The sequence below is a fragment of the Stenella coeruleoalba genome, assembly GCF_951394435.1.
Source record: "Stenella coeruleoalba genome assembly, chromosome: 1".
NCBI lineage: Eukaryota > Metazoa > Chordata > Mammalia > Artiodactyla > Delphinidae > Stenella > Stenella coeruleoalba.
The window spans coordinates 124,048,884-124,072,602 of NC_137169.1; the positions used below are offsets into that span (position 1 = coordinate 124,048,884).

General features: G+C 40.7%; 1 protein-coding gene across 1 annotated transcript in view; it reads left to right on the plus strand.

The window, feature by feature from the left end:
- Nucleotides 1–23,719, plus strand: part of KDM5B (lysine demethylase 5B) — a 78,971-nt gene that overhangs the window by 33,673 nt on the left and 21,579 nt on the right. The window contains exons 5-14 of the mRNA XM_079933806.1: nucleotides 8,949–9,083; nucleotides 10,863–10,959; nucleotides 12,297–12,406; nucleotides 13,936–14,094; nucleotides 14,573–14,692; nucleotides 16,754–16,912; nucleotides 17,560–17,741; nucleotides 19,016–19,178; nucleotides 21,211–21,330; nucleotides 22,305–22,499. Of these exons, the coding sequence (XP_079789932.1) occupies nucleotides 8,949–9,083; nucleotides 10,863–10,959; nucleotides 12,297–12,406; nucleotides 13,936–14,094; nucleotides 14,573–14,692; nucleotides 16,754–16,912; nucleotides 17,560–17,741; nucleotides 19,016–19,178; nucleotides 21,211–21,330; nucleotides 22,305–22,499 (1,440 nt within the window). The remainder of the gene's footprint in view (nucleotides 1–8,948; nucleotides 9,084–10,862; nucleotides 10,960–12,296; nucleotides 12,407–13,935; nucleotides 14,095–14,572; nucleotides 14,693–16,753; nucleotides 16,913–17,559; nucleotides 17,742–19,015; nucleotides 19,179–21,210; nucleotides 21,331–22,304; nucleotides 22,500–23,719) is intronic.

Below are 23,719 nucleotides of genomic sequence, written 5' to 3' on the forward strand. Positions count from 1 at the left end.
ATTATGGTTTTCTCTGGGTATATGCCCAGTAGTGGGATTGCTGGATCATATGGTAATTTTATTTTTAGTTTTTTAAGGAACCTCCATACTGTTCTCCAGAGTGGCTGTATCAGTTTACATTCCAACCAACAGTGCAAGAGGGTTCCCTTTTCTCCACACCCTCTCCAGCATTTGTTGTTTGTAGATTTTCTGATGATGCCCATTCTAACTGGTTTGAGGTGATAACCTCATTGTAATTTTGATTTGCATTTCTCTAATAATTAGTGATGTTGAGCAGCTTTTCATGTGCTTCTTGGCCATCTGTATGTCTTCTTTGGAGAAATGTCTATTTAGGTCCTCTGCCCATTTTTGGATTGGGTTGTTTGTTTCTTTAATATTGAGCTGCATGAGCTGTTTATATACTTTGAGATTAATCCTTTGTCCGTTGATTCATTTGCAAATATTTCTCCCATTCTGAGGGCTGTCTTTTCGTCTTGTTTATGGTTTCCTTTGCTGTGCAAAAGCTTTTAAGTTTCATTAGGTCCCATTTGTTTCTTTTTGTTTTTATTTCCATTACTCTAGGAGGTGGATCACAAAAGATCTTGCTGTGATTTATGTCAAAGAGTGTTCTTCTATGTTTTCCTTTAAGAGTTTTATAGTATCTGGTCTTACATTTAGGTCTCTAATCCATTTTGAGTTTATTTTTGTGTATGGTGTTAGGGAGTGTTCTAATTTCATTCTTTTACATGTAGCTGTCCAGTTTTCCCATCACCACTTATTGAAGAGACTGTCTTTTCTCCATTATATATCTTTGCCTCCTTTGTCATAGATTAGTTGACCATGGGTGTGTGGGTTTATCTCTGGGCGCTCTATCTTGTTCCATTGATCTATGTTTCTGTTTTTGTGCTAGTACCATATTGTCTTGATTACTGTAGCTTTGTAGTATAGTCTGAAGTCAGGGAAACTGATTCCTCCAGCTCCATTTTTTTCCCTCAGGACTGCTTTGGCTATTCGAGGTCTTTTGTGTCTCCATACAAATTTTAAGATGATTTGTCTAGTTGCGTAAAAAATGCCGTTGGTAACTTGATAGGGATTTCATTGAATCTACTTTTGCAAAGCAAAGTAGATTGCTTTGGGTAGTATAGTCATTTTCACAATATTGATTCTTCCAATCCAGGAACATGGTATATCTCTCCATCTCTTGGTATCATCTTTAATTTCTTTGATCAATGTCTTATAGTTTTCTGCATACAGATCTTTTGTCTCCCTAGGTAGGTTTATTCCTAGGTATTTTATTCTTTTTGTTGCAGTGGTAAATGGGAGTGTTTCCTTAATTCCTCTTTCTGGTCTTTCGTAGTTAATGTATAGGAATGCAAGAAATTTCTGTGCAAAACCAAATTCATTGATTAGCTCTAGTAGTTTTCTGGTGGCATTTCAGGATTCTCTATGTATAGTATCATGTCATCTGCAAACAGTGACAGTTTTACTTCTTCTTTTCCAATTTGTATTCCTTTTATTTCTTTTTCTTCTCTGATTGCCGTGGCTAGGACTTCCAAAACGATGTTGAATAATAGTGGTGAGAGTGGGCATCCTTGTCTCGTTCCTGATCTTAGAGGAAATGCTTTCAGTTTTTCATCATTGAGAATGATGTTTGCTGTGGGTTTGTTGTATATGGCCTTTATTATGTTGAGGTAGGTTCCCTCTTTGCCCACGTCCTGGAGAGTTTTTATCATAAATGAGTGTTGAGTTTTGTCAGAAGCTTTTTCTGCATCTATTGAGATGATCATATGGTTTTTCTTCTTTAGTTGGTTAATATGGTGTATCACATTGATTGATTTGCGTATACTGAAGAATCCTTGCGTCCCTGGGATAAATCCCACTTGATCATGGTGTATGATCCTTTTAATGTGTTGTTGGATTCTGTTTGCTAGTATTTTGTTGAGGATTTTTGCATCGATATTCATCAGTGATATTGGTCTGTAATTTTCTTTTTTTGTAGTATCTTTGTCTGGTTTTGGTATCAGGGTGATGGTGGCCTCATAGAATGAGTTTGGGAGTGTTCATTCCTCTGCAATATTTTGGAAGAGTTTGAGAAGGATGGATGATAGCTCTTCTCAAAATGTTTGATAGAATTCACCTGTGAAGCCATCTGGTCCTGGACTTTTGTTTGTTGGAAGATTTTTAATCACAGTTTCAATTTCGTTACTTGTGATTGGTCTGTTCATATTTTCTGTTTCTTCCTGGTTCAGTATTGGAAGGTTATACCTTTCTAAGAATTTGTCCATTTCTTCCAGGTTGTCCATTTTATTGGCATAGAGTTGCTTGTAGTAGTCTCTTAGGATGCTTTGTATTTCTGCGGTGTCTGTTGTAACTTCTCCTTTTCATTTCTAATTTTATTGATTTGAGTCCTCTCCCTCTTTTTCTTGATGAGTCTGGCTAATGGTTTATCAATTTTGTTTATCTTCTCAAAGAACAAGCTTTTAGTTTTATTGATCTTTGCTGTTGTTTTCTTTATTTCTATTTCATTTATTTCTGCTCTGATCTGTATGATTTCTTTTCTTCTGCTAACTTTGGGTTTTGTTTGTTCTTCTTTCTCTAATTCTTTAGATGTAAGCTTAGATTGTTTATTTGAGATTTTTCTTGTTTCTTGAGGTAGGCTTGTATTGCTATAAACTTCCCTCTTAGAACTGCTTTTGCTGCATCCCATAGGTTTTGGATCCTCATGTTTTCATTGTCATTTGTCTCTAGGTATTTTGTGATGTCCTCTTTGATTTCTTCAGTGATCTCTTGGTTATTTAGTAACGTATTATTTAGCCTCCATGTGTTTGTGTTTTTTACATCTTTTCCCCCTGTAATTGATTTTTTTAAAAAACAAATTTATTTATTTTATTTATTTAATTCTGGCTGCATTGGGTCTTCGTTGCTGGGCACGGGCTTTCTCTAGTTGCAGAGAGCTGGGGTTACTCTTCCTTGTGGTGCGTGGGCTTCTCACTGTGGTGGCTTCTCTTGTTGCAGAGCACAGGCTTTAGGCGTAAGCTTCAGTAGTTGTGGCGCGCAGCCTCAGTAGTTGTGGCTCGCGGGATCTAGAGTGCAGGCTCATTAGTTGTGGCGCACGGGATTAGTTGCTCTGTGGCATGTGGGATCTTCCTGGCCAGGGCTCGAACCCATGTCCCCTGCATTGGCAGGCAGATTCTTAACCACTGTGCCACCAGGGAAACCCGCCTCTAATTGATTTCTAATCTCATAGCATTGTGGTCGGAAAACATGCTTGATATGATTTCAATTTTCTTAAATTTACCGAGCTTGATTTGTGACCCAAGATGTGACCTATCCTGGAGAATGTTCTGTGTGCACCTGAGAAGAAAGTGTAATCTGCTGTTTTGGGATGGAATGTCCTATAAATACCAATTAAATCTATCTGGTCTATTGTGTCAATTCAAGCTTGTGTTTTCTTAGTAACTTTTTGTCTGGATGATCTGTCCATTGGTGTAAGTAAGGTGTTAAAAGTCCCCCACTATTACTGTGTTACTGTTGATATCCTCTTTTTTTAAAAATTTTTTTATTTTTTTTTTTAAGTTATTTATTTATTTATTTTGGGCTGTGTTGGGTCTTTGTTGCTGTGCGCAGGCAACGAAGTTGTGGTGAGCAGGGGCTGCTCTTTGTTGAGGTGTGCATGCTTATTGCAGTGGCTTCTCTTGTTGCGGAGCACAAGCTCTAGGCGTGAGAGCTTCAGTAGTTGTGGCTCACGGGCTCTAGAGTGCAGGGTCAGTAGTTGTGGTGCATGGGCTTAGTTGCTCCGCGGCATGTGGGATCTTCCGGACCAGGGCTCGAACCCGTGTCCCCTGCATTGGCAGGCGGATTCTTGACCACTGTGCCACCGGGGAAGTCCCTCCATTTCCTCTGTTATAGCTGTTAGCAGTTGTCTTATGCATTGAGGTGCTCCTATGCTGGGTGCATATATATTTATAATTGTTATATCTTCTTGGATTGATCCCTTGATCATTATGTAGTGTCCCTCCTTGTCTCTTATAACATTCTTTATTTGAAAGTCTATTTTATCTGATATGAGTATTGCTACTCCACTTTTCTTTTGATTTCCATTTGCCTGGAATATCTTTTTCCATCTGCTCACTTTCAGTCTGTATGTGTCCCTAGGTCTGAAGTGGGTCTCTTGTAGACAGCATATATATGGGTCTTGTTTTTGTATCCATTCAGCAAGCCTGTGTTTTTTGGTTGGAGCACTTAATCCATTAACGTTTAAGGTAATTATCGATATGTATGTTCCTGTTACCATTTTCTTAATTGTTATGGGTTTGTTTTTGTAGGTCCTTTTCTTCTCTTGTGTTTCCCACTTAGAGTAGTTCCTTTAGCATTTGTTGTAGAGCTGGTTTGGTGGTGCTGAATTCTCTTAGCATTTGCTTGTCTGTAAAACTTTTGATTTCTCTGTCAAATCTGAATGAGATCCTTGGCAGGTAAAGTAATCTTGGTTTTATGTTCTTCCCTTTCATCACTTTAAATATATCATGCCACTCCCTTCTGGCTGGTAGAGTTTCTGCTGAGGCATCACCTGTTAACCGTTCCCTTGTATGTTTTTTGTCATTTTTTCCTTGTTGCTTTCAATAATTTTTCTTTGCCTTTAATTTTTGTCAATTTGATTACTATGTGCCTCGGCGTGTTTCTCCTTGGGTTTATCCTGCCTGGGACTCGCTGCACTTCCTGGACTTGGGTGGCTATTTCCTTTCCCATGTCAGGGAATTTTTTGACTACAATCTCTTCAAATGTTTCTTGGGTCCCTTCTCTCTCTCTTCTCCTTCTGGGACCCCCTATAATGCAAATGTTGGTGCGATTAATGTTGTCCTAGAGGTCTCTTAGGCTGTCTTCATTTCTTTCCATTCTTTTTTCTTCATTCTGTTCCACAGCAGTGAATTCCACCATTCTGTTTTCCAGGTCATTTATCCATTCTTCTGCCTCAGTTATTCTGATATTGATTCCTTCTAGTGTATTTTTCATTTCAGTTATTGTATTGTTCATCTCTGTTTGTTCTTTAATTCTTCTAGGTGTTTGTTCTTTAATTCTTCTAGGTCTTTGTTAAACATTTCTTGCATCTTCTTGATCTTTGCCTCCATTCTTTTTCCAAGGTCCTGGATCATCTTCACTATCATTATTCTGAATTCTTTTTTCTGGAAGGTTGCCTATCTCCACTTCATTTAATTGTTTTTCTGCGGTTTTATTAGTTCCTTCATCTGGTACAAAGTACTCTGCCTTTTCATTTTGTTGATCCTTCTGTGAATGTCTCTTCTTGCTGAATTATTTGTGCATAAATTTTTATGCCCATTTCTGATTTTTGAAAATAATCCTTAGAGGAAAGGAGAATTAAAATACATATTTTTTTTAAAAAAGAATGGAAAACAGCAATGAGACACCACTACACACCATTAGAATGACCGATATTCAGAACATGACAACACCAAATGCTGGCGAGGATGTGGAGCAACAGGAACGTTTTTCCATTGCTGGTCGAATACAAAATGGAACTGCCACTTTGGAAGACAGTTGGACAATTTCTTAGAAAACTAATAAACGTGCTTTTATCATACAATGCAGCAATCACACTCCTTGGTATTTACCCAAAGGAGTTGCAAACTTATATCCACACAGAAACCTGCACCTGGATATTTGTAGCAGGTTTGTTATTCATAATTGTCAAAAGTTGGAAGTAAGCAAGATGTCCTTTAGTAGGTGAATGGATAAACAAATTATGGTACAGCCAGATGATGGAGGCTAAAAAACAATGAGCTGTCAAGTCATGAGAGGACAAGAAGGAACCTTAAGTGCATTTTTTTTTTTTAGGATTTATTTATTTGTTTTATTTATTTTTGGCTGCGTTGGGTCTTAGTTGTGGCATGCGGAATCCTTCGTTGTGGTGCGTGGGCTTCCCTCTAGTTGTGGTGTGCAGGTTTTTTTCTCTTCTCTAGTTGTGGCATGTGGGCTCTAGAGCACGTGGGCTCTGTAGTTTGTGGCCCGCAGGCTCTAGTTGAGGTGTGTGAGCTCAGGAGTTGTGGCGCATGGGCTTAGTTGCCCCGCAGCATGTGGGATCTTGGTTCCCTGACCACTGATTGAGCCCGCGTTCCCTGCATTGTAAGGTGGATTCTTTACCACTGGACCATCAGGGAAGTCCCAAGTGCATATTTTTATGAAAGTTAAAGAAGCCAATGTGAAAGGACTGCATGTACTGTATGATTCCAACTCAGTGGTATTCTGGAAAAGAACTATGGAGACGGTAAAAAGATCAGTGGTTGCAAGGGGCTGAGGGCAGGAGTGTAAGATGAATAGGCAGAGCACAGAGGATTGATAGGGCAGTGAAAGTACTCTAGATGATCCTCCACCTTTGTCCAAACTCATAGAATGTACAGCACCAAGAGTGAATCCTGATGTGTGAACTGTGGACTTTGGGTGATGTGTGAATGTAGGTTCATCAGTTGTAGCTAATCAGTTGCTACATCAGTTGTAGCAAATTCTACTACTCTGGTGGGGGATGTTGATGATGGGAGAGGCTGTACATGTGTGGGGACAGCTGGTGTATGGTAAATCTAGGTACCTTCCTCTCAACTAGGCTGTAAACCTAAAACTGCTCTTAAAGAATAAACCCGTAATAAAGGGGGCAGGGGTAGAGTGCACAATGAAGGAACTGTTGCAAAAGGGTAAACTTAGGCCTAAAGTAAGTTTCGGGAAACTTGAGAGAAGTTGTGTGGTGATGTGCTGGATAACGGGACAGAAGCCTCAGTCTTGTATCCCTGTGTTTTCTAAATGTCTTAAGGGATTGCTCTGCCCCTGTAGGGTGATGTCATTACGGTGTGATGATATAAATCACCTCTAAATTCCAGTTTCTCAAACAAAGGTTTAAGAGTTGGCATGCGATAGCATTAAATATAAAACAAACACATCAAGTGTATGTTTTGAATCCTGGTTTCAAACAAAATAATCTCTTCATATATATTCTAAAGAGCTTCTGAGCTTGATTTTATCTTAGTTCTTCAAAGTCCTTATACAGCCAGGCAGGCCATGGATTACAGAACCATTTAGACTAGTGGGAGATGAGAACCACATATATAACATCTGAATTTCTGACCATCCACTTAATAAAATGTCTGTGATTCAGCTCAGTTCATATCTCCACAATCACACATACTTTCAGGTCTCAATAGAAAGTGTATATAATACACGAAGGAGGTTAATTTAGATGGAGGACAGGTTTTTTTCCCATCTGCATGTTTTCATTGAACATACTCTAAACGCTCAATTGAGGACTTGTTGTGGAGTGGGCAGTGATATTCCATACTAGTGGAGTTGACGTTTCTAGATCAGATCAGTGTGTAGGTTTAATTAGAAGGAGCAGAATATTTAATATTATAGGTTGTGCTCCCAGTGGTAGATTCGTTCTTGTTTAGAGTATCAAGAAATCTATTCTAGTATTTTTTTAATAGTACCTATTACTTAAATGTCAGAAATAGATTGTGTTAGATGGTTGCTCTGTATTTTCTTTTGTCCTTCTCCCCATTCTCTGGATTCTTTCTGCAAATGTCAGGAGGAAGGAGCCAAGCATGTTAGTGACACTGCATGGTTGTAATGGTGCTCGCAGAGCCAAGAGTTGTAGAAGGTTATAGTTTCAGTGTATCTTATTACAAGTATGGATAATACAGTAGACCTTCAGTGGTTACATTTTGGAGCCTGCTTTTAAAAATGCTTCCTGTGGCATTTGTAGGACCTCTTATAAAGGAGTGGTATTTACTTGAAATTCATATTAGATTCAGTGGTAATATTTTGTGGTCACTGTGTTTTGTTGTATTGGCATTAAATACTCTTTTTCGGTGAGCTTAGAATCAAACTAAAAAGAAAAATCAAAGCAAGAAGAGATTCTTGTATGATCAGAACCAAAGTTATTGCTGTGGGCTATCAACCTTTTTCTTGTGAGTTAGACTTTGTAGGAATATATTGAAGAAAAGGAAAGCTTTAATAAGGGATAATAGTCACATGATCTGTTTTCTCAATTCAAATGATATCTTTTTGATAATAGAAGGTTGCTAATTATGTTTAAACCTACAGGATTGTAAAATTTAGAAAAATTACTGGATTCCATATTTTATTACTGTAAACATTTTAAAAATGAGATATTCTGATTATGGAAAGCTATTTGGGGAACATACAGGGGGCCTTTCTAGCAGTTTGGGCCTTCACTTAATTTACAGTTGCAAGCAGGGATAATTGTTGGCTCATGGAGACTGCCTCGAGCCTGCTGTGGCCTGTTGTAACCTGATGAGGTGATAGCAACAATTAAATGAATTGAAGCAACACCATTCACCTCCTGAAAAAAAGTCAAGCTGTTAATATAACTATATGTGTGTGTATATGGTTGGTAACTGCAGACTTGTCTTTGTGTTTATTTAGATTTTAAAAATTGCACACCTGTTATGTATTTCCATAAATCATTGTAAAATATACCCTGCAAAAATCCAGTGAAATTCTCTTAAGATTAAAAAAGGGGGAAGGGACTTCCCTGGTGGCGCCGTGGTTAAGAATCCTCCTGCCAATGCAGAGGACACAGGTTCGAGCCCTGCTCTGGGAAGATCCCACATGCTGCAGAGCAACTAAGCCTGTGCGCCACAACTACTGAGGCTTCACTCTAGAGCCCGCGAGCCACAACTACTGAGCCTGCGAGCCACAGCTACTGAGCCCGCGTGCCACAACTGCTGAAGCCCACGCGCCCAGAGCCTGTGCTCCTCAACAAGAGAAGCCACCGCAATGAGAAGCCCGCATACCGCAATGAAGAGTAGCCCCCGCTCACCGCAACTAGAGAAAGCCCATGCGCAGCAACGAAGACCTAACACAGCCAAAATTAAAAATAAATAAATTTATTTTTTTAAAAAAGGGGTGGGGGAGAATTCATCAGTACAGTTGTGTTTTATTTCCAGTGTCTGCAGAAGCCAAACCTGACCACAGACACAAAGGACAAGGAGTACAAACCCCATGATATTCCCCAGAGGCAGTCTGTGCAGCCCTTGGAAACGTGTCCCCCAGCTCGACGAGCAAAACGCATGAGAGCGGAGGTGAGAGCCTCGTGAGGTTGATCAGACAGGCCTCAAGTCCCGGTGCTAACGTGTGTCTGACCCTGGATTTCTCTCATGCACGTGCTCTTCATAGATTGAACTTTACTAACCTCACAGAGGGATGCTGTTTATACTCTGGCTTTTACACTTGGGGGAATTGCACTGTCAGAGGGGTGAGGAATTGAAATCTTTCTAGGTTTTTGCTGCCTGGACAGTCAGCTGCTGCATGGTTAATGGTCAGAGGCTAGGAAGAATAGGTGAATAGGCGTTCATTGTGACCCTTGTGATGTTGGGCAAGATTTATTGGGAATTAAGGTTAGTAGGAGTGAAGTTGGAGATTTTTGCTGAAAAGTACTGTTTTTGAGAGGTTACGAAGAAGGTAGTGAAAGCGATTTTTCTCAGACTTCCTGAAGAGGAGTATGGAATCTGTGGCAAACATTTATGCTAAGCCAGAAAATATTCAGGGAGCAAGGGGGCTGGTGATGTAACACACAGATAACATGAGAGTGAAGCCTGAGGGAAGATGAGGAGTGAAAGACTTAAGAAAGACAAGTTGCTCTTAGATTTTTCTGCTCTGAGAGGTTTCTCCTGGAAAGGGAGAAGAGTGTTCTCCCAGTTACCTTGTTCCCACACAGAGCTGGGTAGGTTTCGGGTTCCTTGATGGACATATGAGTATGAAGAGTCAGTGATTAATATATTAGGAACAGTTTAGAACTGGGAAGCCTCATGGCATTAGTTAGGTTTCTGAATCAGTAGTTGGGTTATTTAATAATTATTGGTGAGGATGAAAAAATTCAGCCATTTTGGTTTCTGAGGAAATGGATAAATAAGAGAATTACTTTTCACTTAGGTAAGTTGGAGATATGAAAAAATTTAGCGACTCCATTTTTTTGAAGTGAGAATCCCTCAGAATAGGAACATATATGGTTATTTGAAGCCCACAAGCAGGCTGCAGGTTTATTCATCTTAAAGTCAGTTCTTGTTTGAGCACATCTTGATCTTTAAATGTGTAAGACATGCCCAGTGCTGTGGATGCCTAGGTCTGTCTTGATGACACATCATGGTGATGGTATGGCCCTGGAAGAAATCGTGTTAGCAGTAGATACCCTGATTGTGCATGAGTGAACACAGGCACAGTTCCACAATGTCACTTGTGTCCCAGAGCAGACAAGGCTTTGCTTATCAACCAGTATGAGCACTTCGTGGACACCAGGTACTGAGACTGGCTCACAGGCTCTCACTGATGAGGGAGCCGTGACTCAGCGGTGTTAGGGGAGCAGTTTGTAGTGACAGTTCACTACAAGAATTAATAGAAACTTGTTGTGGAAGCTGAGTTTTCCTTGAATGCTGTCATACTTTGGAAGAGCCAGCAAACTCTTCTAGGCTGATGAAATTACGTTATTTATGTAACTGTTCAGGATTTGGCTAAGTTTTGTAAGTTGTGAGTAGATGAGAACTGAGGGGCTTCTAGTAGGAAATACACACTGTTCCCAATTTGGGTGGTAACACTTCCTATAAGTCATCCCTGATCCTTTGACTTTTTCCTAAATTTTTGACCTGTTGAAGTGGAGAATACTCCTAACTTCTAAGTTTCCTCATTCATTCCTTAAGTAATAATAATATTAAGGGTGGAATCTCTGCTCTAAGGGAGAGAGTTTTGAATGTCCTGTTAATAGAGAGAATTTATAAGATTATAGGCACTTTGTGATTCCAATTGGATTTTAGAAGATTTCTGTCTTTTTAAAGGAAATATTCATGCATATGACAAATTTTTTTAAGGCCATGAATATTAAAATAGAACCAGAAGAGACAGCAGAAGCCAGAACTCATAACCTGAGACGTCGAATGGGATGTCCAGCTCCAAAGTGTGAAAATGGTAAGAAAGTTCATCCATGAATAGGAAGGAAGAGTGAATAAGTAAAAACAATCATTCATCTGGTAGTTAAGAAAATATTGGAGCAACTTTACATACTAGTCACTGGGTTGTGCCTTGAGAAATAAAATCTTATTAATATCCTTGTTTTCATAATTAGATGACTGGAAAGAGAGATAAACAAATGAATATATGCATATTAGAAATGTGATTGAATTTCTCAACTGTAACTAGTTGCTTTTGAGGTGGCCAAAAAGTTCATTCGGTCAGTGAATATGTTGTTCCATGCAGTTCTTGGTGAAAATGAAAAATGTGTCTTATTTTTACTTAAAACCAAGCAAACTTTTTGGCCAACCCAATACTTTGAAATTTGGTTCAGTAGCATTAATTGTAAAGAAGTGATTTGTGAGAAGCATAGGTGCCTTTGACTGAATATCTGATAGGCTTGTTTCAGGCATGGCAGGCAGGCAGGCTTTCTTAATCTGAGTTTTAATTGACAGATGCTCGCCTGGTCACTGCTTGATGTCAGCCACTGAAAGGTAGGTTTGACACTGTCTTGAGAGAAATTCTATATAGGCAGGCACTTAGTAATGAAGAAGTAGTTATTGAAATGGGCTTTTCTTAGTGACTGGTGAGTTAGTGGGAAAGGCAGCACAATGTAATGGAACGTAGATGGAGTTGTAAAAATACAGATCTGAATCTGAATCCTGGCTCAGCCACTAACTAGTTGTATGACCTTAGAGATACTTCTTGACTTCTTTTAATGTCAGTTTTCTTGTCTTTGAAACAGATTGGTTGCAAAGGGGTATATGATTGATATAATAACAATTGATGGAAAGCATTTAGCGCAATACCTTCCGCAGAATAGCTCATTAATTGATAGCTAGTGTTTTAGAAAATTCTCAGTCTTTGAAACCAGGAAGCTAGCGAGGCTAGTAATCTTAGATCATGGAGGGATAATCTGTAACGTGGAGGGGGTGCTGTTGGTGAACGGTCAGTGTCTTATGGTCAAGATCAAGAGGAATTTGCTTTCACCAGCATATGTTATGTCTTAGTCTTTAGAAGAGCATATCTTCGGCTCCCAATTTGAAAGCATACAGACCTGAGCAACATCTGGTATCATATCTTGTGCTTGTATCTTGGAATTTGAATGGTGTGAGAGTTATACGTCACCCTAAAGTAGGCAGCACGGAGCTCCTGAACGTAGTAACTCTGGGTGCTGCTGCGCTGGAGCGAGCAGAGAACTGTGTCCGGGGCACCCCAGCAGCAGGAGGGATGAGCACGGGAGGGAGCTGACGGGACAGAGCAGAGGGAGTGCTGACCTGGACTGCCTCCTACAGAGAAAGACGGGAAAAGCAGCCTCAAGCAAGAACCTGCTGAGAGGAAGGAGTGTATTACAGAGAGCGAGAAGGAGAAACCCAGGAGTCGAGCGAAAAAAACCACCAGTGCTGTGAGTCGACATCTTTAAACACTTTTACAGCCCGGTTTATACTTAGTGCCTTACCTGGGACTGCTGGCTCAGTGTCTCACAATGAAGAGACCTTTAGAGGTGGTTTGTAGTATCAGTTTATAAACAGGGAAACACAGATGCGTCGTGAAATCAGTAGTAACAGCTGGGGGCGTTGACAGCCATTTTTCTGGAGGACGTTCAGTTTAGCACTGAATATTGGTGAGCTCAATCCTATGGAGAATTGTCGATAACCGACTAGCCCACCTCCAAGCGAGCTGAAGGTAGATCAGAAATCAAGATGATGTTTTCCAACTTTACAGCAAGGAAGGATAAGGGAAGGAGTGCGCAGGTAGGAGGGAGGCTAGGGCCTAGCAGGGTCAGAGGCCTGGGGAGCTGTTCACTCAGGTGGAAACAAAAAGCCAAGCTCTCTTCCTCAGCCCCCTTCTGAGCACCTGGGAGCAGCTTGATGACAGTGCTTTTGATCTTGGAATTGGAAGTTATTCCAATTAAATGTTCTGTTCATAAATATCATCTCCCTCTGCCCCAGCACAGAAACAAACAAAGCAGTCAGAAAGCTAGCAGAGCCCAGGTTTCTATTTGCTACAACAAAAAAGTCTGCTCCGACTGCCATAATGAAATATCACAGACCGAGTGGCTCAAACAAGCGAAGTTTATTTTCCCACGGTTCTGGAGGCTACAAGTCTGAGATCAAGGTGTTTGAAGACTTGGGTTTTTCCTGAGGCCTCTGTCCTTGGCTTGTAGATGGTCATGTCCCTGTGTCCTCATGGTTTTCCTCTGTGTGTGTCTGTGTCCTAGTCTCTTCTTACAAGGACACCAGTCATACTGGATTAGGGCCCACCCATATGACCTTTTTAACGACCTCTTTTAAGACCCTGTCTTCAAATACAGTCACATTCTGAGGTACTGGGGGTTAGGACTTCAACATAGGAATTTTGGGGAAACATGATACAACGCATAGTAGGTAATGACTGTGTAGTTTTATTACTGTGTATTTGGGGGAACTTCTTAACTATCACTAATTAGAATGTAAAATGGTAATTTAATGTGGTTAGTTAACTTCAGTTTTGCCATGTTAAAAGGAAACTAAGTTTTGTAAAAACTGTAAAATCTTTGCCTTTTAACATGGCAAAATTGAACTTTTCCTTTATTAGTTCTGTTTTTGGTTAGGTGGATAATTTATTGCCTAACATGTTATTCTTCTAGAAGACTATCTTTCTGTAAGCTACTAAAAGCTGGATATTTAAGTAACAAACTTTAATTAAAACACACAATTGAGAAATCTTGGAGATCACTCTTCAGAGTTGGGAATGCATGAGATATTTTGAAATATCCCATAATAGAAGGTGAAACATTTTTATTTAACATGTCCCTTATAGAGGGTGAAACATTTTCACTTGCAGCATATTGGAGAGACTAGATTATGCCTCAGATCCATTTCATTCCTAGAGTTTCACAGAATCAAACAGCAGCTCATGCCCCTGTGTTCTGTGCCCATTTTCATGCTGCAGGTTGACCTGTATGTCTGCCTCTTGTGTGGCAGTGGCAACGATGAGGACCGGCTTCTCTTGTGTGATGGGTGTGATGACAGTTACCACACCTTCTGCCTGATCCCGCCGCTCCATGATGTTCCCAAGGGAGACTGGAGGTGTCCTAAGTGTTTGGCTCAGGTCAGAATTAATAGCAGAGGTGGCATTAGAAAATTTCCTTAAGAAGGTGTTTTCTTCACCTTCCGGTTTTAGATTTGGCAATTGATAATAAGGAGTATCATGACAAAAATTGGGGTGGGCCTGAATAGGAAAGAGGTCTTGGAAGTGAGCTACACAGCAGCTATGCAGCAAGCTGAGAGTCAGAAAAACATTTTAATAACTACATTTTTAAAAATTTCATTTAAAAAAAGCATTGCATGCTCTTTGCAAAAATTCTTAGGCACTGAACAACTTAAAAAATAGATAATTTCATAGTCCATAGATAATCACTGTTAATATTTCGATGTATATTCATCCAAGTGGAAATTGCACAAATGGAATTACACAAGTAATTTTAGTAAACATATATAATTTCTCATATATACATATATATGTGAACCAAAAGTAAATATACATATAAATAAATATCTTTCCTTTTTCTTTCTTTGTGTTTTGACAGGAGTGCAGTAAGCCACAAGAAGCATTTGGCTTTGAACAGGCAGCCAGGGACTATACCCTCCGTACTTTCGGGGAAATGGCAGATGCGTTCAAATCTGATTACTTCAACATGCCAGTCCATGTATGTACATATATAACTGCTTCAATTTAGGATTTTAATAACTTTTGGGGAAAGGTATATCTGAAGACGTTTGAGTTGGCCCTTATCTCTGATAGTCAGTCATTGTCTTGCACAATGAAACCTTTAATTTGTTCGGTAGTATTAACATTCCACAGTACTTCAAAATGCATTCTAATTTTTCATTTGATTAAAGATAGGCTTTTTGAGACAAATCATATAACGACAGTAACAGAATACCAATGAAAGGAAATCACCAGCAATCCTTTCAGCTCAACAAATAAAATTCAAAGAAAACTTTGCAAAATTTATTGAATGACTCCTGTGTGCCAATCCATGTGCTGTGCCCTGGGGGCACATTTACCTCTTGTTATGTTGTCATAAGTTAGCACTGTAAACTTTAGGATTTTATATTTATTTATTTATTTGGCTTCGTCGGGTCTTAGTTGCAGTGCATGGGCTCTTTGGAGCACGGGGCTCTCTCTAGTTGTGGCACGCGGGCTTAGTTGCTCTGCGGCATGTGGGATTTTAGTTCCCCGACCAGGGATCGAACCCACGTCCCCTGCATTGGAAGGCAGATTCTTAACCACTGGACCGCCAGGGAAGTCCCTAAACGTTAGTATTTTAAATTCTCCTTTATTCCCTTAGAAGCATAAGCATGCTTCATTCAGCATTTACTATTCCATCAAATGAGTACACTAAAATGAATGGTTTCCTACCATACTTCTGGATATTTAAGCTGTTTTTCCTCACTACCAACAAAGTGCTATAGCAGACATTGTATGCATCTCCTTTTGGGGGGGGCGGGGGCTGTGTTGGGTCTTCATTGCTGCGCGTGAGCTTTCTGTAGTTGCGGCGAACAGGCACTATTCTTTTTTACGGTGCATGGGCCTTGCGTTGTGGTGGCTTCTCTCGTTGAGGAGCACAGGCTCTAGGCTTCAGTAGTTGCGGCACGTGGGCCCTAGGGCACACGGGCTATAGTAGCTGTGACGCGAGGGCTCTAGAGCGCAGGCTCAGTAGTTGTGGCACACAGGCTTAGTTGCTCCACGGCATGTGGGATCTTCCCGGACCAGGGATCCGGGAACCAGTCGGGATCTGGTTGTTGAGCCCACCTGTGTCCCCTGCATTGGCAGACGGATTCTTAACCACTGCGCCACCAGGGAAGTCCTGTATGCGTCTATTTAATTGGATTATTTTCTTAATATTTATCCATTTTTTTCCCATCTAATAGCTGTATCATTTACGGGACCATAGCAGTGTATGAGTGAACCTGCTTTGCCTCACATCACTAACATTAACTGTTAAGTTACTTAAAATGTCCCCTTATTTAACAGACTTATAAATTCAAGTAATATTCCCTTTGAATTTTCAGTTCTTTTTACCCCTCCTGCATTACATATTATTTCCCCATATGTTCGCTTAACCAGTCCTGGTGCCTCTTGTATTTGTGGTTGGCTTTTTGCACTTTGAGGGACAGGCCTCTGGCCTCGTATCAGATTAGTGCAGATCCTAAGCACTCAGCCTGGCCAGCCCTTTACACTCGGGCCTGCAGCCGCAGAGTTGTTGCACCCTGCCTTTTCCTGGTGACTGCCCACACTACTCTCCGCAAGGTCTAGTGGAAAGAGTGAGAGGGTGGACTCAGGTGATGTGTTTGAACGCATTTCAGAGGATAAAGCATTGTTCAAATACAGCTAAGCTAACTACTGTTACTAAACAGAAGTCAACCAGGTTGTATATTAGATTCCTCAAAACAGAAAAACATCTCCAGTTCTTAAATCTTAGCACTTTGCTTTCCTTGAGTCCTTTTACAGTAGTGGCCAGGTTGTTGATAGAGGAACATGAATTCTTAGTCAGCTCTTGGTTATAAAATTCCTTTTAGAAAATGAGGTTCATGTCTGAGTTGTCGGAGGCCAGTTGAGGAACACTTGGGACGTCATGTACAATTCTTCCTCAGGCTGCTATCCTGGGATTCCTGTCACTTAGCCTGTCTAGTCAGATTGGTCACCGGCAGTTTGTGAGTGTCTGAGGAGAGTCACTCTCTTTACTTCCTTGTTTTGTATGCAGATGGTTCCCACAGAATTGGTTGAGAAAGAATTTTGGCGACTGGTGAGCACTATTGAAGAGGATGTTACCGTGGAATATGGAGCTGATATCGCCTCGAAGGAGTTCGGCAGTGGCTTCCCGGTTAGAGACGGGAAAGTGAAGCTTTCGCCTGAGGAGGAGGTAGGTGTGGCTGTGAGCATGTGGACTTGCGGGGGCGCCGGCGGGACGGGCAGGGGGCGCCTTTAGAGCGAGCCCACTGTTGATCCAGAGGTCATCACGCTGGGCTAGTAGCAGCTGTGCTACAACACGTATGTCACTTGGAACTTGAGATAGTCATGGAAATTTGTTGGTTGGCTTGAAGTAATTTATGATACTTTCAGCAAATCCTTAATTACCAGATTTTTAATGATTTCAAGAATAGCAGAAAGAACCCATAGAAGAATTCTAGTCCCAACTAGATGATAAGGGAGAATCACTTACCTCCCTTCAACTTCCGATTCTGTAACTTTGGTTGCTCGTTCTGAAGAAAATCTGAGGGATTGGAACCAGATACACACACATAATATAGACACACACACACAGACACACACACACAAGTCCATTTATGTAAAGCGCAGAGCTGGGCAGAAGTAATCTATGGGCATCCAGGAGGTAAGCATAGTGGCCCCCCCCCGCCGCCATTCTTTTTATTTTGAAGGAGACTTTTCAGCTTGCTTTTTGAAACCAGCAGAGTTCCAAAATGTTAGCATGATAAAGAATTTAAGTATAAAGTATAAACCTTTATTTATACTTTATTTATAATGTCAAGATATTCTCCTTATTTTTAGGAATATCTTGACAGTGGCTGGAATTTGAACAACATGCCAGTGATGGAGCAGTCTGTCCTCGCTCACATCACCGCTGACATATGCGGCATGAAGCTTCCTTGGTTGTACGTGGGAATGTGCTTTTCTTCCTTCTGTTGGCATATTGAAGACCACTGGAGCTATTCCATTAACTACCTGCACTGGTAAGGGGTTCCAGAGAACCTACAGATGGTATGCACGCTGAGTTGGAAAACTTACCCACCTCTTAGTTGTGACACATCTCTTAACTGAGTCTGAAGAGTGATGAGGTTTTTTTTACCATAGGTTTTTTTTTTTATTTTATTACTATGGGGCAGGTATCCTAACAATTTAAGACAAAGGTTCTTAAGAATCCATAGGAAATCCATGAAACCCTGCACTTGCACATGAGTTTTCAAGTATAACAGGCTTCTGGGGAGAAGATAAGACAGCTTTTCACTAATTGTCAAAGAAGTCTTTACTCGCAGAAAGGTTAGAAAGCACCAAGTTGCTTTTACTGCGGAAACCCCTTCCCGTTCTGTGGGCTTGGTGGCCCAGATAGCCCTTTGGGCGAGGAGTGGGGCATGGGGCGTGTGGGTCCTCCAGGACCTCGGGACTGACTGCTCCTGACGGCCTGCTGAGTTCTAGCATCACTGTGCACCGTAGGTAGAATGCGCCCCATCCGCGCGTGTCTGTGTGTGTGTGTGTGTGGTGGGCTGGGGCGGATATTTGGGCTTTCTAAGCTTTTATTTCACATCTGTTTCCCTCCCCTCCATTTCCCTTGCTTTCTGAGTACAAAAATATTTGAAGATCTGTAACTCACTTAAATTCCCACACAGGGAATTTGAGGATGTACCACAAGAAAGAGGGAGCTGGCCTTTTACGCGCCGAGAGTCAGTCCTGCTTCCCCAGGCAATTGCTCCCAGCTGTGAAATGATGTTTACCATACCTCACAGGGATGTTACAGATTAATTGGTTGACAGTTAAATGTGCTTTGAAGAGGAGCTCTTTAGAAATGCTAATCGCCTTAGAGTTTGGTTTAACTCGCTGTCAGGGCGGAGAGTTGCCATCCCTTGCTAGTTGCTGTAGGAAATTGTGGTGACCACATACCCTGTAGCTAACATAATACCTTATATTCTTAGAAATGCTAGATATCTACATTTTCTGAAGGGTCAAGGGTCAGGGAAAATGGGAGGGAAAAGAGGGACCTCAGATGGGAAGTCTCATGTTTAAACTTTATCCTTGAAGAGGGAAAATGTATTACATATGTTCAGATCATATTTCTGGTGATACTTCTTCAGTTTGAACATTGCCTTACAAAGCAGGATCTAAAAAATAGGAACTGGTTAACCATCTTGTTTGCATTGGTGTTCGCTGGTTGATTTTGTGTATGAGTTGAAGAAGCTACTGAAATTTCATGTAAATTTTGAGATTGATCTGCTTTTACAATCTATTTTAGGGGTGAGCCAAAGACCTGGTATGGAGTCCCAGGGTACGCTGCCGAGCAGCTGGAGACGGTGATGAAAAGGCTGGCCCCGGAGCTCTTCATCTCCCAGCCCGACCTCCTCCACCAGCTCGTCACCATCATGAACCCCAATACCCTGATGACTCACGAAGTGCCTGTATGTTTTGGGTCAATCCTCCTGCCACCCAGGCTTAACTCCCCACTTCTCTTTTTCCCTGTTGCTCACGTTTTTATGAAGCTGATTTGGCTGTGTAGAAACAGCTGTTTGGTGTCATTTAGTACAATATTGCATTAAGCCAGTGGGACTGGATCCTCAGACACCATAGAAAGCTGAGTTGTTGCAGCTGATGACTAGATTGCTGAGCAGCCTTACTTTGCAATAGTGACTGTGAGGCTGTCTCTTCCTTTCCTTTCTGGTGTTCAGTTCAGAGTACATTCACAGGTTGTACACCATCACCATTCCTGCTTTCTAAACTATAACTTTTGTTTATAACTTCAGACCTTCAACACAGCAAAACAAAAACCGTAAAAAATAAGTGTTGTTAGTATAAATTAGTTTACTCTGAAAATGGCTAGGTTCTGTTATTGATATAATTAGATCTAAACTCTTGTGTCAGAATCCTTCATACTCCATCCCCACTTTAGAAAATAACTCATTGAATTTACATGGTGACATGCTTGGTGGATCTTACATTCTCCCTGCTGCCCCTAATTAAGCTTAAGAGAAAATTTATTTCAGTGTCTTGAGCTTGGATTTCAGGGTTCCCACTCTAGACTGAAAGATGCTATTGGTGCTTTTTCCTATGAGGTTTTTCTACGAAGTAACAGTTATTTTTGCTTAGTGGCTTCCTTTCGGAGGAAACTCTGAAGGCATTTTGGGAGGCCAGATTGAGATGTATGAAGTTGAAGAATCCATCTTAGTTAGCTCAACCAAATGTAAATGATACATTTACAATGTTAAGAGGAATTCTTGATCTTGCGACCTTCATTTTATGCTTTTGGGTTCACAGGCCAGTAAATGGGGGCAGATGGAAAGGAATTTTCTTTGAGGGATCATAAAATATTCATGGGCCAAAGCTTAGAAAATAGTCATCAAAATACCACCATCTCCTCGTTGTTGGCATTTTCCATCTTGACCCCCCCCCACCCCCGCCCTACGTTGATGGGTCTTTCTGATCTGTTATGAGTCGCTGGCTTTAGAAGAGACCTCTCGCCCTGTTCTTTAATAGTTGAGCAAACCACGTGGGGCTAGACTCTGGACCTAGAGAGGTAGGTGAATGAACTCGTGCATTCGGGAACTCACAGTGTAAGGGAAAGACAGCGTTTACACAGATCACGGAAGAGTCGTGTGGTTTGACAGTGGTGTTGACTCGGGGGCTGAGCCATTAACTCTGAAAGGGCTGGAAAGGGCTCCTAATGGCGTTTGAACCAAGGCGTGGGCTCTGAAGGGGAGTTCGTGTGGCAGAGAGTTGAGGAGGAGGCCCTCCCGTTGGAGGGCTGGAGGGCTGTGCTCCTGTCGCTGTTGCCGACTGCAGACTTGGCCTGTCAGAGCCCGGAAGGGCGTGTTCCAGCACAGGGCGGAGCCTCAGCCCGAGTTGCACGGCCTTGTGGCCTGGGTGCTGCTTGAGAATTGGCATTTCCAACAAGTTCCCAGTTGCTGTTGCTGCTTTTGGAATGGGAACTACATTTTGGAGAACCGCTGGTGGAGAGATATGTATTGAAAAGACATCTAATATTATTACTATTATGTAGTAGTTCGTTCAGTCTGAGGATTTTGTGCCTAGAGCAATATAGGTGTTTTTCGGGTAGAGGGAAAAGGGGAATTGCTGGTGGGAGGTAAGTTTGAGGCCCAAATGAAGAAGATCTCTGTGTGGAATGAGATCCTTGAAATAGAGTGGAATTTCTTCAGTTGGTGGTAGGAGATCCTATTTCAGTATGATAATATTTGGAAAGATGTGTCCTGATCCTGGATGTAGCCAGATTTTTGTGGTGTAAGCTGTTTTCTCTTGAGATACTTTTCAACCTGGCAGTCTGGGGAACTACTCCATCTTGTGGCAGAAATGAATATCTTTAGGTAATATTCAGCCATACTTTTTTCCCTACCCTTTCTGGAGAATCATCTGATAGTCTATGTCTAGATTGTCTTTCGTGAGGATGTCGCTGAAAATCTCCAATTTCTGTCTCCTTAGGTTTACCGAACTAATCAGTGTGCTGGGGAGTTTGTGATCACATTTCCAAGAGCCTACCACAGCGGTTTCAATCAAGGTTTTAATTTCGCTGAGGCCGTTAACTTCTGCACTGTCGATTGGGTGTGTAATTAGGACCTAGCAAGCCTTTTCACATTTACTGTTTTTCCTGCAGAAATGGTATAGAATGCTTAGAAACTGTCATGTGTCTAGTTGCTTAAACCAGTTGCTGCTGAAATGGCAGGTCAGCCAGCTGTGTACCTTCCCAGCAGGAGAGGCCCTGGCCCTGCAGTGTCAGCCAAGACCTGGTGAAGAGTCTGCTGAGCGACGTTTTGGCTGAAGCTTAGTATCTCATTGCAAACTGATAACAACCAGTTCCAGTCTTAAGACTGTACTTTATGCAGCACTGGCTTAAATTATCCAAACACAGTAAATTTTAATGACATTTGATTTCAGGTAGTTGTAAAGTGGAGTTTTTATATTAGTATTAATACTTTTCATTTGCCTAAGAACTACCTAGTTTAAGTGGGTGTGGTGTTAAATCTAATAAATTATGACCTTCAGTGCCTTTTTTTTTTTTTTAATAATACTGGGTTGGCCAAAAAGTTCCTTCAGGTTTTTCCGTAACATGTCAGGGAAAAACCCAAATGAACTTTTTGGCCAACCCAAAATAGTTGGCCCAATAAAATAATACCCAGTAGTAATACCTACATCTATAATTATTTTCTGTTCTGTAGTTTTTAGAGCATTATTGTTCCCTGAAGTAGATTAACCACACCAGTTCCACACAGTTGTTTCAGGAAATGTGTAAATTCATATTTCCAATTAGATTCTACATTGTTGTAGACATTACTGCATTATTAATACATTGGGTTTTTAAACCAGATTTTAATCAATGTACCTAATTTGCGAGATCCTTGAGGTGCAAAGATTTTAAAAGGTCCAAGGCTTGTTAGAGTCTAGTTTTAGGATTGATATATGATATCAATATATGACCCAAGATGTGATATTTGGTAATTGATAATAAAGGTCAGGAGTCTTTGGAAACAGGAAGGAGAGAGATGAATGTCACGTGTCCTCCCTGTCTTTTGGCGCAGCTGCCCTTAGGCCGACAGTGCGTAGAGCATTACCGCCTGCTGCACCGCTACTGTGTATTTTCCCACGACGAGATGATTTGCAAGATGGCCTCCAAGGCGGACGTACTAGACGTTGTAGTGGCATCAACTGTTCAGAAAGACATGGCCATTATGATTGAGGACGAGAAGGCTCTAAGGGAAACTGTTCGTAAATTGGTAAGGTTTCTGGAACCCCAACTGCATGTCACTGGGTGTTACTTAGTAAAGTTCTTATGCACTTTGAAACCATTTTAAGGAAACTTTTCCTTCATTTCCTTTAAGACCATTCTAATAGATGTATATTGACGTCTCATTGTGCTTTTACTTTTCATTTTTCTAATGGCTAATGATATATTGAACATCTTATCATGTATTTATTTACTACTTGCATATGTATCTCTTTGGTGAAGTGTCTGCTCACATGTCTTGCTCTACCCCTTTTTCATTGGATTGTTGGGAGACTTCTCTTTATTCTAGACACCAGTCCTTTATCAGATAAATGTTCTGCAAGTATTTTCTTCCAGCTAGTGGCTTGTCTTTTCATTCTCTTAGCAGTGTCTTTCAAAGAGCAGAAGTTTTTCATTTTGATGAAGTTCAGTTTATCAGTGTTTTCTTTTATGGATCTTTCTTGGTGTGTCCTTCTTAAGAAATCTTTGCCTAACCAAAGGTTTTCTCATGTGTAGTCATCTAGATTTTCTAGGTTTAGATTTTACATTTAAGTGTTTAATCCTCTTAAGTAATTTTTGTTTATGGCAAGGTGTGGGTTGAGATCATTGTTTTTGCATATGGCTGTCTAACTGTTCCAGCAACATTTCTTGAAAAGACTCCTTTTTCCATTGAATTGCCCTGGCACCTTTGTTGAAAATTAATTCACACATGTGTGGAGCTACTTCTGGACTCTGTTCTAGTCTGTTAGTCTGTGCATTTGTCCTATTGCTAATACCATATGGTCTTGATTACTGTAACTTTCTAATAAGTTTTGAAATGAGGTAGTGTGAGTCCTCCAACTTTGTTCCTTTTAAAAATTGTTTTGCCTATTTTAGTTCCTTTGCTTTTCCATATAAAGTTTAGAATCAGCTTACTGATTTCTATCAAAAAGCCTGTTGGCGTTTTGATTGGAACTGCATTAAACCTATGGATAGTTTGGGGGAGAATTGACATCTTAACAATACGGAGTCTTCCAATCCATGGACATAGTCTATCCCCTCATTTATTTAGGTGTTCTTGATTTCTTTCAGTATTTTGTAGACTGCAGCACACAGATTTTACACATATTTTCTTGGATTTGTAATTAGGTATTTCTTATTCTTTGGTACTATTATGAATGGTACTTTAAAATTTTTTTTGATTTCCAATTGTTTATTGCTAGTATTTAAAAATACAATTGAGGGCTTCCC